This window comes from Electrophorus electricus, chromosome 21 (genome assembly GCF_013358815.1).
Source record: "Electrophorus electricus isolate fEleEle1 chromosome 21, fEleEle1.pri, whole genome shotgun sequence".
Lineage (NCBI taxonomy): Eukaryota > Metazoa > Chordata > Actinopteri > Gymnotiformes > Gymnotidae > Electrophorus > Electrophorus electricus.
Genome location: NC_049555.1, coordinates 9,023,326 through 9,039,166, shown reverse-complemented (window position 1 = coordinate 9,039,166; position 15,841 = coordinate 9,023,326). Strand labels below are relative to the sequence as shown.

General features: G+C 42.8%; 1 protein-coding gene across 2 annotated transcripts; it reads right to left on the bottom strand.

Annotated features, from left to right (window-relative positions):
* Positions 1–131: 131 nt before the first annotated feature.
* On the bottom strand, positions 132–15,195 carry bbox1 (butyrobetaine (gamma), 2-oxoglutarate dioxygenase (gamma-butyrobetaine hydroxylase) 1). Of its 2 annotated transcripts, none has more exons than XM_027004775.2 (8): positions 15,115–15,195; positions 13,479–13,890; positions 13,213–13,327; positions 5,857–6,055; positions 4,216–4,321; positions 3,354–3,550; positions 2,614–2,780; positions 132–2,330 (listed from the first exon to the last, which is right to left on the bottom strand). In XM_027004775.2, the coding sequence occupies exons 2-8, from the start codon at positions 13,836–13,838 to the stop codon at positions 2,170–2,172; spliced, it is 1,305 nt and encodes a 434-aa protein (XP_026860576.1). In that variant the 5' UTR covers positions 13,839–13,890; positions 15,115–15,195; the 3' UTR covers positions 132–2,169. The 2 variants fall into 2 exon arrangements, with proteins under 2 accessions (XP_026860576.1, XP_026860577.1); XM_027004776.2 differs by lacking the exon at positions 15,115–15,195 and adding an exon at positions 14,655–14,727.
* Between the last annotated feature and the right edge of the window lie 646 nt (positions 15,196–15,841).

Here is a 15,841-nt window from a genome sequence, read left to right as displayed (position 1 = left end):
CTGGTTTTCAGAAGATCCTCCCATGTTGTTTTTTCAGATAAGATGCTGGTGGAGCTGAAGGCTGTTGTAAGAAAGTGTGCCACTCCTGCCTGAGCTTTAATTACTCTCTACTGCAATTGTCTGCAACCACCTTAAACCACCTACATGATCAAACACACCACTGAGTTTTGAGATGATTTATTTTAAAAAGGTACAGCATGTTAAAGGGCTCCCATCATGGGAAAAAAAAAACCACTTTACTGAAATAAAAAAGTTTGAAGTAATATGTAAATAATGTTAAACTTTCAAAACATACCTTTCACTCCCAAGTCTATACATTTCAAACTGTATATAGAATCTAGGCTACAAAAAGTTTTGAAATTGGTTCTCTCTGAAGTCATGAGAAGAAACGCATTTCCATACATCATCTATTCATAGTTTAGCCCCGCCCACATCCATCACAGTTAAAAGGTTCAGATCTGACTGCTTTTTGAATGAGGCACAATACAAAGCAGCCAATCAGAACAGCTCGTTTATCTTGTATACCCTTTACTGGCTAAGTAACAAACAGCATGTTTATTACTAAGGGGTAGAGAGAGGCTGGAAAAGTTATGCAAAATTAAATTGTGTTATTAGAACATTATGCCATACAAATGGAAAGTGTACAATCAGTGTAATGGGGCATGTGATTAAGTTCATTTCAAAGGCCTTCTCTCCTGTGTTGTAAGATTCCCTTCATATCCTGATTACTTTTAAATAACACGTTTAAGACACAGATTTGAAACTGAAAAAGGTGATTGTGCATTGATTGTGCTCAAAGAAATCTTCACTAGCTACATACAGTACTTAAGGCACTAAGGAAAGTACCTTTTAAAACCACACTGAAAGCAAAGAGCCAATCTTCAGCATTTTGTACCATTCGAAGGAGTTATTGCTGACAACGTTAGAGCACCCAGAAATGTACTTTACATTTCATGTAAAGAAATTAAACATTTAAAAATTGCATTTCTTACAACAGCAATTTTCTGTTGGTATTTGCATTGAAGTTGCAGTTATGTTAATAATAAAAGGCACTGCAAGCGTTGCAAGTTTCATTCAGATGCTGGGTTTTTTCTATTTTTTAATTTTTCTAAATTTAAATAAAAATACTTTGATTTCCTTAAATAATTGCCAACAAACATGTAAAGCACAGATACTTGTCACATAATTACACAACGTTTTGACTACTTCTAAATAATTATTACGTGGGACCTCCAGTCATGAAATTAAGAAATAGAATGCATGAGTGTTTCTAAGACTAATTCAGATATCTGAGTTCTAAGACTAGCTCAGATATCTGAGTTCTAAGACTAACTCAGATATCTGAGTTCAGGGGCTGCCATCTTCCCACTGTGTTTTCATAAGTATCGAAGTGCAGTTATTGCATTCACAGTTAAGATCAAGGGAAATGGAATAGAAATATAATAACAGATTTTAAAAATCTGTAATCTAGTCCAAGACAAATTCCAAATTTTGCTCTGGAATAAATAAAAATTAAGCAAATTCCCTTACATAATCTTGATAATTACTGATTATCATTTCTACTGAATATAGTGAAAATGGGAAAATAGCTTAGGAGTTTTTGGAGTGTATATACTAAACTATACATACACCAGCATCCGTTAAATGTGTTGCACCGTCATGTAAGTACAGTCTACTTGGGCTGTTTCAAATGTGCAATTAGTGCTACGGAGAAAAATTCATAAGTGCTGATAGCCATTCTCCTACATCGGATGTCCCATCTCCTCTATATTTTAAAGTATATTGCTGTCTACTAATGCTTGTGTCATCACTCTAAGATATGATTTTAAAAAAAGAAAAAACTTTTTTGTTTTTTTTTTCCCCTCATGGACCTTTTTCTAATTATGCCAGAAATTATTTTATTGGCCAAGGCTACAGACCCAAAGAGAAACCAAAATAGAGAGAAAACTTGAGTTGAGTGGACATGAATGCTAGCCAGTGATGATCCAGCAATGTAAACATCTATCTCCTGTACAACTCCTTACCCATCTCCTGTAAGAGCTACATCTGGTGGCAGACTTAAGTGCTAAATGATTTACCTCTAGCTGCTCTTAGAAATGGCAAAAAGACAATTCTGGCTGGTCTATAGCCCTGTGCAGCACAGTGGATTGGCACTGAGCCGAGGGAGGTCTAGCTGTCTCCGTAGACCTGCTTGCGGAGGATCCGCAGGCGGGACATCACCTCGTCCCAGTCCAGGTACGCCCCCTCCAGGTGTCTCAAGCACTCAGAGTTAGAGACGTAGCTCTTGCGTCCATGCAGTAGACGCCAGTTATCAAAGGTCACCAGGTCTCCTGCACAGAGTAGAGACAATGAGCTCAGCAAACGTTTGGTGAGCAATTAGATTATCTTGGCGAGATGAAAGGGATGTTTCACTTATTCCATCCTTCTTGTTTTGTCTGCTACTACAGCTCATGCTGCTGGTTCTCATTAAGTGCTGGGCTTTCCACTGGTCTGAGAGCAAGAACCCACTGTGACGCACTTTCATACCAAAGTCGTCAGCGCTAAAACTCAGGCGTGCTCCAAAGCAGACCTGCCTGGTTAGCCGCGCTCCAGTGTGGCCTCCGGGTGACCAACCTGGCTCCATCCTGTAGGCGAACACGTTCTCCGGCCGGTTCATCACTTCCACAAAGGTCTTCAGGGAGGAATAGAATGGCTGGACCTGGTCCAGAGGGACGTCCAGGGTGGAGTCACGTGTGGCGTTATTGTAGTTGATCCGCGTCACCCGGCCCTCACCGTCCACGCTGCATGCCATTATCAGACAAACATTTCATACTCATTAACGCGATAGATGAGAGCGTTCAGTGCTCCAGACGAACAAAAGGTGGAGCTGTTTTTAGATGCTAGCTGTGGTAGTACACAAAACAAAAGTTGCTTGACTTAGGTATTCATCTCCTTCCTAGGTTCTTTTGCAGGTCCTTAATATAAACATTTTTTATCTCATGAATGATGATGCAAGATTGAAGTGCCGTTTTAAAGACTTACTTTTGTAAGTCGCTTTGGATAAGAGCATCTGCCAAATGCCATAAATGTAAATCTAAATGTAATGTAAGGCCATTCTCAAACACAACAAGCACTGGTACATCAGTGAGATCCTGTATAAATGAAATGGTACTTTTATTTTTCTTTTGAATTGCGAAGTACAATTAATATATCTACTTGGCTGATTTATCTACTTGGCCAGACTATATGGCTTCAATAGAACAAAAAATGTGCTTACATATACATATCTATCAGACAATGCACACAATGGATGTATGTGTGCTGGGTGCAGTATACATAGTGTGTGTGTGTGTTCCCATTTGTGTTGATCTCACTCTATGATGCGGTTCTTGGACTGCACAAAGAAGTCGCAGTAGTCAGAGCCCGTGTCGGTGAAGTCCACCCAGAGGGACGAGAGTATGCCGAAGGCCTCTGGAGCCTCTCTCCTCAGCAGCTCAGCCATGTGGAAGCCATCCACCACCTCACTCTCGCCGCCCTGCTGGGACTGCTGAAGGCAGTGCAGGAACTGCACCTGAGCCATCACACATACGCACACACGCACACACACTTGAGGTTAGGCCTGGACTCATAGATTGGGTTGTGCTTGGACCGCTACATACACAGACAAGGTTCCACCTGGACACATATACACACACACACACAAACCGGGTTATGTCTGTTCAGATGCACGCACACACACATAGGCCAGGTGTCTGGACACATACACACACAAACAGACAAGGTTATGTCTGGAGAGGTACACACAGACCAGGTTATGTTTGCACACATATACACATGCACAGACCTGGTGTCTGGACGCACACATGCAGACCGAGTTATGTCGTTAGCATTGGAATATCTGTTTAGATTTCACTCACATGACCTGAACCCCAGTCTCTTGAATGACCAGGTGATTATTGTTTGTATGCTAGCAAGCTGAAGAAATGCATGCTTATGTGACAAAGGCACACTAAAAGGTGGGCACTCTGCCATGTCACCCAGAAACCTTCACAGAACAGTTCACACAGTGAAGTGGTGCAAGGCATCTTGGCACATTTCACCACTGAGGAGCACTGCAATGCAAAGTCCTTTTTACGCAACCACAGGACCTGCATACGTGCTTCTGTATGCGTGCGTTTCTGTGTGTGAGTGTGTGTGTGTGTGTATATGTGTGGCAAGGGACATTTGCATACCCACCCCTGGAGGATGGTGCAGAGCGGGGTAGTCCGTGTGCAGGCTCAGTCTGCCGGAGGTGTACGCTACGTTGTTTGCCGAGGGTTTATCCTGTACTTGCCATGTGTGCCTGGAGAGATGGAGCAGGGCAAACAGTTCAGATCCTTGGATATGCTCTCTGTTTCTCTGTGAATCTGTTGCAGGAAACCACAGCTGTAAAACGCCAACAGCAGTTCCATAATCACATCAAAGAGTTTAAAAACCATACAAAATTTCTGAAATGTACAAAAGCACTTGGTTATGTTATTCCAGAAATTATAGCACACTGGATTTACGTCTTCTAAATACTACCGTATAATCTAACCCTCACCATGACCGACACAATCAAGACTAAATTAGGAGCAGTTTGCCAAGAGGAATGGTGTCCATAGACATGTTAAATAAAAAGGAAAACATGTAAACACAGATTAGATAGGCCTGGATCGCTTTAGTAACCTCCTGCTACCATCTGTCATTTCAGATGTCATTACATATTAGCTGCTGTCCCGCCTTCATTACAAACAGCTGTGTCCAATTTTGCATGTAGCCACCTTCGTCTCTGGAGATGTAATCCTCTCCCTTTTCAAGATACAAACTACTGCATACGATGTAGGCATATACTCGACTCATTTGTGTTTTCTGTCAAAACTGATGTGGACAGGCAAGCTTCTTGATCTCGAGGACACACTTCGGACGAAAGAAATCCCCTACGAGGCAGCTGCAGCAGAGCAGCGCACACTTTCCTCAGAAGAAGGGCAGAAGTGAAGGAAGATCCACAGAAGCTGGGTGGATCTGGATGGGCGGGGTTGAGTCGGCTCCAGGCTGCTGTCATATCAGTGTGGAGAAAGTCCAGACGTTTCCTGGACTCTGGTCCAGCAAGCCCATGGTTGTCATCTCCAGTAGCTTCCTACGCAGTGTGCGAATGATCTGGCCTGGATTCCCACCTCCCACTGTGTGTCAGGTAAAGCTGGGTAAAGCTCTTGGCCTGAAGGTACTGTGCCCACTGGCCTCAGAGCGACTCGCTGAACCGGCTCTGGAGTACACAAAGCAGGCCACCACTCTCTCACTCTCTGCTTAACTATTGACTGACTATTTCTCCTGTTACTCTGTTTATTCTCTGCTTCTCATTCTTGTCCGATGCTTTCTTCCCTTCTTTTCTCTTTTTTGCCATTTGAAGAGCTCCTGGAGTGTAGAAAACACTCAACACTGCGCAGAAGAGTGCTCTCTTCATCTTTAACCCCACGATTCTCACAAGGTCACACATATTTTGCAACAAAGCGGGTTCATTAACCTTCAGATTAAGTAGGATTCAGCCGCAGCCGAACTCATTTCAAACATTTGCTTGATTTGGCCTACATTTAGCTAATACTTTCATGCTTTCGTCTTTCAAGTTAATTGTGTTTGGAGTCATGTTTAGCTTTTTAGCTTTTTTCACTGGAGCAAATCCTTCCCTGTCCAGCCACCAAAAGGAAAAAACTTTTTTTATACTAAACAGACTCATCCGCACGTCCTACATTGACTCAGAAGAAATAACCAAGCAAGAACCATTTTTCAAAAGCGTATATACTTATCTAAACCTTTTTAAATAAATCTTGTAAAATTTGTCTTTGTGTGCGCAATAGTTACCCATAGAAGGTCAATCTGAGGAAGCCAATTCTCTGACTGAGCCTGGCCACTTGGCCCTGCTCCAGTGATGCCCCCTTGAGGTAGACAATGCCAACTCGCCTCAGAGCCATCAGCCAGGCCAGAGCAGCCTTATCGTCATGGAGGACCTCCTCGTAGTCAGCCATAGGAATCTGCAGGCCTGAGTCCCAGAACTCCCGTTCTGAAACAACACAGAGGTATTTTCACATGTAAAAATCATAGTGCTGCATCTACACCTAACACACATTACAAAGTTCCCCCAAAAAGACCTAATACTGATCCTAACCACATATATTACAAATAGAAAAAAAATGTTTTTATGGAATGACAAAAAAATATGTTGTTAAGGGTCAAAAACAAGGGGAAAATGTTTTTAAGAATGTGGCAAAAATGTATTAAAAACAAAAATTGTATTATTTATTTTGAGTTTTACATGCTTAATAGACTATGAACAACACAGTTCCAGCACACTGCACAGACAAATATGCCTGTATTAGGAAATCAGTTTGACTTCATGCCCCAACTATTAAAAGGATACTTCACTAAAAGACCAACATATGTGAGGAGGACGTGAGCTCCTGTTTGCAGGGCTGTGAGAAGTGTTTCTCACATTTTCACTCCTGTATTTTCAGGTTTTACAGTATGACAATCTGCTGTCATATCTCTGGAAATGCAATTTGGGATAACAAAATGCTTTAGCGTGGAGAAGCAGTGTTTCCTTAATTTCATGCCATGTCAGCAGCTGAAGTCAGAACCAGCCCAATACAGAGATGAGAGGTGTTTCCCAACGGTCAAACCCAGCTACAACAAATAAGGCTTTTGGCTACTGTGCTTGATGTTGAACAGTGTGTTGGGTATGAACACACCTCAAAGCAAGAATAAGCAGCATGTATAGGGTGTTCATCAAGGAAATAACTACAATAACATGTTTTCTTTTGCTCTCTTAACTCACTCACGTTTTGCTTGCTGACCATTGTTCACAAGGGGGCGCTATTAGCCCTTAACTAGAGGTACAATGTAACAACAGTGGTCTACATCAAGGACACTGAGTCTGTGTTATTATGGTAATTGTTATACTATTGTATCATTTACTGAAATGTGACACTGTATAGTTGAATTTCTCCTTTATGGCCTGCCAGACCAAAATGTCACACCAAAATATCAATGACATAATAAGACTTTAAGTTATGGGCGCTGGACTGTAAAGACTGTTTGTGTCTGTCTTTTTCACTTTCTTGTATCCAGCAGGGTGGAAGAGTGTGACAGCTCCACATGGTCGACTTCAGCTAAAAATAATACACACATCACGGAAATCTGGACACATTGCAGTTAGCAAGAGATTTTTCACTTAATTGGGATTGTGTGTGTGTGTGTGTGTGTGTGTGTGTGTGTGTGTGTGTGTGTGTGTGTGTGTGTGTGTGTGTGTGTGTGTGTGTGTGTGTGTGAGAGAGAGAGAGAGCCAAATCATGGTGGTCAAACTGTGTGAGAGATATAAGAATGCATGCTTCAGGATGAACGCCTGTGGAAACACAAACAGATATTTCACTTGGCTCTTCAAACTATTTCCATCACGGTGTGTGGTTGGGTGTGTGTGTGTGTGAGTGTGTGTGTGTGTACAAAATATCGTTTGTTAAACCACTACCTAACACATATAACACATAAGGTAATAACTGTCCAAATGAGCCTTCTAACAAATTACAGTGTAATAAATTCCTGGTGGTGGTGCATTATGCATTCCAGTAGTTATCTTTCAATAACAAGCCATACAGTCCTTTACGCTCAGTAATGCATCAGCAACACATTAGATGTATCAGTGCCAATTGTAAATCTTTAAAATTAAAATCTCAACAACTTTATGAGACAGTATAAGACCTGACTCTCTACATGCATAAAACCAACTGGAGTCTTATTTACATTATGTTGTAGTAATAACAGATTCACATGATGTGTATTCACATGCATATTGCATGAGGGAGTTGTCTGCTAGCGCAACAAGCAGGTTTAGTCTACTTTTATAGGCTATAATGTCAAATTTATAAGTGAAACCTATACATTCCCTTAAAGTATAGAGGGGCTACTGTTGTTCTTCACTAAAAGAAATATTTTCCAAATTGCAAGATTTTAAACAAGATGCTCATGTACACAAGTTCATTTGTGTTTTTAATATAGTGTAAGGCAAGAAATTGCAATATATAGCAATTGTCAATGTTGTGTTGCTCTAGTGTGTATGTGCAAGACAGAAGGGAGAAGTTAGACAATGAGCACACTGAATTAAGAATACACCTTTGCTTTGATCTGTTAGTGCTGGAAGACTGAGGGTCACTATCTTGCCCTTCCAAAAACCTTCCAACAACCTGAAACAGGTTCTTCATTAACATATCATTAGCAGCTCATAGATAACGATGAACACCGTATTTCATCTGACTTTGTGTTCACAATCTCCAGACAGCTGTGCCGGATGTGCAGTCCTGTGGACGACCTGGGCCCAGCAACAACCATACTGTACAAGAACTGTGGCAACATTCCAGCCTGTGCAAACATAAAGACTCAGACTTTCCTACTGTGTGCACTGCCACAGGCAGACAGGCAGACAGGCACACCTTAGTGGGATGGGGAAGTGAGCTTAAATTCCAGCAGAGAGAAGCCAGAGTGCTCGCTCAGGAGTCCCCATGTGCAGGGGAGAGCACGGCACTATAATGTAATCCACCCCAGCTGAAACACACACACACACACACACACACACACACACACACACACACATTCAGGAAGTGTGTACACACATACACACTGCATCAGTGGGTTCCACTCCACACATTTGTGTGCTTCCCCCACCTCAGCGCATCTGTTCAAGCTAATTATGAGCTAGCTCAATATGAAGGGGTATTAGAGCAGGGAACCGTACCAGAGTGTACAGTGCAGGCGCCTGCTTGGACTAGGACTGTACCAAATATAGGACATGGGCAAAAAACCCATAAGCAATGTAATGGCTAACTGCAGCTAAAGATAACCGCGAGAGAGAGAGAGAGAGAGAGAGAGAGAGAGAGAGAGAGAGAGAGAGAGAGAGAGAGAGAGAGAGCGACGGGGAGTAAGGTGGGGGTGGGGGTGTGGGGAGTGGCAGTGGGCCCAGGGTGAGGAGGTTCAGATGGTGTTGCTGTAATGCTCTGCTCTAAGTGCTGTGTAATACTGCTGAGCACTATGTCTCACGCATTTGCTGCTGGGGTTTCCTGGCAGGGCTTATGTCGGCCCCACAGCCAATCAGAGATTAGTCTCACTTTCACATACTTTCCAGATGGGCTTTAGAGAAAACGTCATTGTGTCTGAAGGGGTCTCCATCACTCTTTCAGACACACTAACACACGCACACGAGCACACACACACACACACACACACACACACACACACACACACACACACACACACACACACAGTGAAAGAGGGAGAAGAAAGCATGTGTACTTCGACCTCTTCTGTAGAAATAATTTATACTGTCTTTCCCAGATGCTCTCTGGTCCTTGTGCTGGTCTTATCAGAAGCAGTAATGTGGCCCAGCAGCTCTGGTAGCTGGCAGTCAGCTACCCACCTACCAGCCTCGAGCTCCTCCAACCTCAGCTGCCCACATACCAGCCTCGAGCTCCTCCAACCTCAGCTGCCCCCATACCAGCCTCGAGCTCCTCTGACCTCAGCTGCCCCCATACCAGCCTCGAGCTCCTCCGACCTCAGCTACCCACCTACCAGCCTCGGGCTCCTCCAACCTCAGCTGCCCACATACCAGCCTCAAGCTCCTCCGACCTCAGCTGCCCACCTACCAGCCTCGAGCTCCTCCTCCTGGCAGCCCAGTGTGGCCTCAAAAAGGCAATGCACAACTTAATTCTCAAACTTGGGCACAATGGAAAAACGCATTTCTCGGCTCGTTTGCCTGACTTAATTTCATAATACACCACACAGAGGTATTTGTGTGTGAATTGATTTAACAAATTCAGATGAGTGAAGGCAACCATGCTCAGTAAACGTGAGTAACCTCAAGTGGTTTTATAGTGTAGCAGTGCAGCTTGGCAGGCACAGAGCGGTACCTCAGCCTTTCACAGTGCCTTTGAAGAGCTCAAGACTTCATACGTGTATGGCTCTAGACTTCATTCATGGTCTTTTCAGAGCAGTGGTGCTTCAACACAGTCTTTACCAATATCAGTGTATCCAGAGTCTTTAGTGTAGATTCACTTGCAGGTAACATACATGAGTCAGTGAAGACCAGGCTCATTTTATCCTGGCTAACCAATAGTAGTTCTCATATTTACACTGAATGTTATATTTTAATTTAAAAGTATTTTTTTGTGGGATGGGGTTAAATGAGCAGATGCTGGACAGGTGTCAGGTGGCATATCACAGGCCTTGGGTCAGCTCCACATTTATTATAGGTAGCACCACAAATGAGTTTGCTTGTTGAAAGACCTGATTGTCTATTCTGCCAGAATGGATCTGGAATCAAAGCTCCATTTTAAAACACTCACGCACATGTGTACTTCTGCATGCATGTATATGTGTGTATATGTGTGTGTGTATGTGTGTGTGTGTGTGTGTGAGTGTGTGTGTGTGTGTGTGTGTGTGTGTGTGTGTGTGTGTGTGTGTCTGAGTCTAACAAAGCCCTCTGTATGTTTTATAGACCCTCAAGAAAGCCTGCATTTACTCTAAAAACAGAGCAGAGCAAAGTTACAGCCAATACAATGTTCTCCTCCTGAGGACTACAAACCTGAATTGAAGACATTCAGAAACTTCTGGAGCCAGCTAATTATTCAAGTTATTAGTATAATGAGCTCCTTCTTGGCCAATTAAAACTCTGTAGGCAAGAAGCCCAATCACTGAGCAGCTGGCTACTAACTTATTGGCAACAACAGAATGCTTCCATATTCTAGCAGTGTATTATATTAACAATCTGAAATAATAATAAAAAAATAATAATAATTAAAAAAAAACAATTTAAAAAAAAAACACATTTGCCCTCCATACCATCAATGAGACACAAGGGAGGATCTTCTTAGTCACATACAGTGAAAAAGTATGCCTCCCCCTACCACAATGAGTGGGTTTCCCTGAGATAGTGGAATGTAGGATAGCCTGAGCATGTAGACAGTAAGTGGCACCATTACGTACAGACAGCTTCCTGTTGCTTTATTAGCTCAAACACAAACATCTACTCCTCATTTAGTAACTATGCATGGAGGATGGGTAAAAGGAGCCAGGGGTCAGAGAAGAGCAGCACCTCACTGTCAGCCCCAGAAGCATTATGGGAAGCGTTACTGACCCAGGGACTCTTTAACTAGCCCCTGCAGATAGTTTTACAGCATTTATGAGGGAGATGTGTTAACAAGAGACAGAGGCTGACCTTGTGGATTACATGGTTGTTTAGAAACCCTGCTGGAAACAGGTAGGGCATCTGGATAAGAGCATCTGCTAAATGTCATAAATTTAAATGTAGTTGTGGGTAACTGATGGAGGAGGACATGTTTTCACTATACACTGGAGCAGGCTGTGGGGCAAATACAATGGAAATTTGTTGTATTTGTATAATGGTTATAAATAATTGTTATTGGTTGGTTTGTTTGAATCCAGAGACTCTGCAACACTACCTGAGTTGACTCGAACACCACATGCACAGTGCCCCAGAAGGACAGCACAGTTCTAACTGGGCCTGATCAGTTCAGGTCTTGCCATGCCATGCTGTGAACTCTCTCTGTTCGACATGTTGTTCGGAGTTCCCCACGGCACGGCCAGCCGCCCTTCATCCAGACACACGTCGGTTTGTTTGGAACACATTGCACACGCTGTTCTCGAGTTGCTGTCAATCGCTATAACACATGGCAGGAAAGGGAGTCACTTTCCAGTCAGGGGCAAACCCACTGGATCTGTCTGCTAGACAGTTTTAATACAGCAAACATGCCTGGGACCCCCAGAAATCTTTCATAGGGGGGGCCAGATGGAGCCACTGACAATCTTACGGTGGCATACCAAAACCAAAAGCCATAACAATTCAGGAACTCCACGTTGATGGTGCCCCTGCATGGAGTGTGATACTGAGATGGCGGCTGGTTGCCTGCATTTGTTATTTTCTTTTGCTATTGTAAAAATATACATAAATGATTGAAATTGACAGCACATAATGTAATAGTGTAATACATAATATAGAAGCATATTATGCATATGCAAGTCAATTCTCCAAGGGGGGCCACTGCGTGGGGGGCGATTGTATAAGGGCGACCGTGGCTCCATGCCCCCACCCCCGCCCCCCGCCCACTGCCACCCCCACCCCCATTCACACTGTCCTTGAATGGGATTAAACCCAGTTATCTTGAAAACGTGACCTATTTCAATCCATTCGTACATCAAAATAACTTTTTAACTATTTAAACACCACTATTTTTCCAGCCAACTCATCAATTCTAAATTTGAACCAGAGGAAAACACTATATCAATGTTTTCATCTGTTTCCCTATAAAGAAGATTTGTGTAGCTCCAAGTCTTACTGGATTAGTTGCCAGAAATACAAAAACATTGTTGGTACAGGATGTCATGAAAAACAAGAGGATTCACAGTAATCAGTACCAAGTACTGCTAAGACAAGTCATCAGCATTTCAAGTTGAACGAGAACACTCCCGCAAAATTCCAATCATCAACGTATTCCTATGTGGACAGAATCGCGGGGTGACCTGCACCAGCTCCAAAATGCACAATTTCTTCCTCTTTCTGCAGGGTTAGGATTTTTTCAGCCTGACACTAAGGAAGATCTAATTAAATCCAGAGCGGGGATGGCGGAGAGTATTCTATCTCTGGCCAAAGTGTTCCCACTGTTCCTGAGATGGCAACACAGCTGGAGGTGGAAACCAGGAGCTCTCTGGTATCTCCAAAACCCCAAGCCAATCTGGGACAGGAGGTGCTCCGGACAAGAACCATGCCTGCAAGGTAGGACTATATGGCTGAATTTAGCATGAAGCATGGAGGCACAGATGCTCAGCTGCATCCTTGTACTAAATATACCCACTAAATGCCCAAATGGGTCTCTGCAATTTTAATGCATCTATGACCACAAAAATAGTCCAGACTATCACTGAGGGAATAAAAAAAATTTGAAATAACAGTTCTGAAATTAATACGACAACTAAATAAGTACATTTTCATTTATATTCTTGAAAGGCAAAAACTTTGCATTAATGATGGAACTCAATTGAATCCTTAATCTGCCGGTATGATGATACAATACTGTTAAGACACCTCACCTGACCCGATATATGAACAAACCACAACAAATTTGTCCAATATCAGAATCACAAATGACTAACATTACTCACCGTTAAGGAAGAGCTTCTCCTGCCGAGCCTGCCGCGCCTCCGGCGAGAAACACCTTTTCCTCAACCATTCAGGTTCAAACTCACTTCTGTGATGATCTGGCCATGTGATACAGACCTATGGAAGAAGCCAAATGCTTAAATTTTCCAATGAGATATGCACCGAGACTACACAAGCTCACTACAACAGCATCAATTGGGACATGATGAGACCAAGATGGAGAATGCTGTCACAGTGCTTTTTCAAACAGATATGTATGGTGCCCTACCTTGCTGTTGTCAGAGAGCTGCACTTGGTCCATGCCAGTGTGCACATCAAGATCGGTAAGCAGCAGGCTCCGTGCCTGCGCTGACTGCAGGGTGCACAGAGGACACTGACAGTTGTCCCTGAGCCAAGCAAATGGATACAAACTACAACTCCCATCATCCCATTCCACCTGCAGCATCCTCTTGTGATCCAGTACCTGTGCTTGCCTAACCCCTGGACTCCCCTGGACAGCAGGGAGAGGGGCTGCCGCTAGCGTCTGATGCCCAGAACGAGGCACCATGGCTGGACTAGAAAGAAAACCGCAGCCTCTCACTACCTGGATGGCCCCTGTGAGAGCACGTCGAGCTACAGCTGATAACATCCTGAGTACAAGGCACCTGTGTGGTGGTCGGTGGTGTGGCGTGGCAGGCTGTCTGCAGTCACATAAGAAAAGGTGAAGAGATTACAGAAACATTTCATAGCCCTGATTGTCTTAACCAGAAAAGCCTGTGACCCTAGGTGATAATCTGTTTATTCTCTTTATTACATCTGAGGATGTAAATACACAGGAACATGATCCACTTATTGAAAAAGGTTCAACAAGATTAGAAAACTGTTATCGTTTTTTATTATACTTCTATCCCCATTAAAGCCTGTAATAAAAAAAAAAAAAAAAGGTTTGTTCCATATCAAACAGCCTACCTCGATTTCAAAGTAAACATAATACCGTCCAAATGTTACATCTTTGCTATTAAAGTAGGTTTCCTACTTTAAAACCTTCCACATTCTACCCTTCCATTGACCTCTGAACTTATCAAATAGTACATGACCCTCTGGTCAACATTTGACCTACATGTACACAGCAGGTCACACTTTTAGGTCGGTGTTTTAGGGCACCTAAAACCTTTTCAAATGCACGTTGCACAACACCCAAAAAGACTTTTACGTTGTTTCGTTTACGTAATTACTTATGGCTTCCAAAGTATGATATGAAACACTGTTTATTAATAAACAACAGCACAACACCTGTTATATGAGCTGTGTTTTCTTTACCCGTATCCTACATACTTATAAATATGCACATTTATTACATCAAGTCTAAATTCAATTTAGGATTCTGGGAGTATTTTACTTAATACAAAACAAAGTCACATTCCATTCAAGGCATAACGTCAATAACGTTAAGTGTCTATATTACCTGAAAGCTGCTGGAACAACTACGCAACTCTACCGTAAGACAGCACCTCAGCGCACGACTTACAACGCCCGACAGCTCACGGCTCATATAAGTAGGTAAAAGGGCACAGACTACTCCTGCAGTGTTATCAGTCGCTCAGCCCTATCACTGGTGTGGGATATTGCTCGGTTAGCCGCAGCTAACAGATACCAGTGCTATTTTTTTATTTCAATACATCAGAATATGATTACATTCAGTCTCAATAAATGATGTGAAAAGTAAACCGGAGTACCTTATTGGTTCACAATAACCATCTACTGTAGTGCCTTAACGCGAAAATAGTTTTTGCTAAATAGCTCGTTAGACAACAAGGAAGCATAATATTACACTCTAAAATCAATTTATATCCTGTGTATATGCTGTAGGCTACTAGTGATAAGAGGGAAAATATGTATTCTACCCGCTGTCATGCTATACGTACCGTGAGTGCAATAATGCAGTAGGGTCCCGGTGTTTTGAATCGGGAAAAGAACGATTACTCGAATTGGACGGCGGAATTGGGTGAAAGGTCACTGTGCTTCTGCTACGTTAAGGTCATGCGTTACGCTCTGGTGTAAAATAAACACATGCTGCGTTTGGACATCGCGATTTCCGACATGCGTAGAAGTAGCTGCGCATGGTTATCGTTATCATGGATAGCGTTAGCTGGCTAGAAAAGAAACATTTTTTAAGATAGGCTTTAAAAGGATAAACATTTTAAAAGCCGCAGTTGTTATGAGTATGGCGTGATATAAATAGCCTGCTTGTGAACAGTGGAATAAGCAGTAAACCTGTTTTATTGATTTTATGTCTGGTATCACATGACAATTTCAGTGTTTATTATTTAATATATTTTGTAAGTGTAGGCACTGCAGGATGGTGTACTCTCACACACAGAGAGACACACGTTCCCACAGTGTGTGCCCTGTGGCACAGAAATATGAGACCTCACTCGAACAATTTCCACTTACGATTTCCCTAAAGCAAACCGTACTAGCGGGGGAAAAACCCATTCTGTCTGTGGAAACACAACTGCGCCTCAGCAGCTGTTTCCATGACTCCATTCCCGTGAGTCGAAATGATAACCTAGCACCTGTATGGGCTTGCGGAGAATCGCAGCTGCAGCTGCAGTCTCTATGGTTCTGTGTTAATGCATAGGCTACATATCA

Bases quoted from the DNA above. Each gene is read 5' to 3' on its own strand.
- bbox1 (XM_027004775.2), bottom strand. From the start codon at position 13,838: ATGTTATCAGCTGTAGCTCGACGTGCTCTCACAGGGGCCATCCAGGTA. The intron at 6,056-13,212 runs GTGAGTAATGTT...GTGTTGTTTCAG, and splicing joins GGAGAAGCTCTTCCTTAACG to AACGGGAGTTCTGGGACTCA. The intron at 3,551-4,215 runs GTGGGTATGCAA...GTGATGGCTCAG, and splicing joins CTCTGCACCATCCTCCAGGG to GTGCAGTTCCTGCACTGCCT.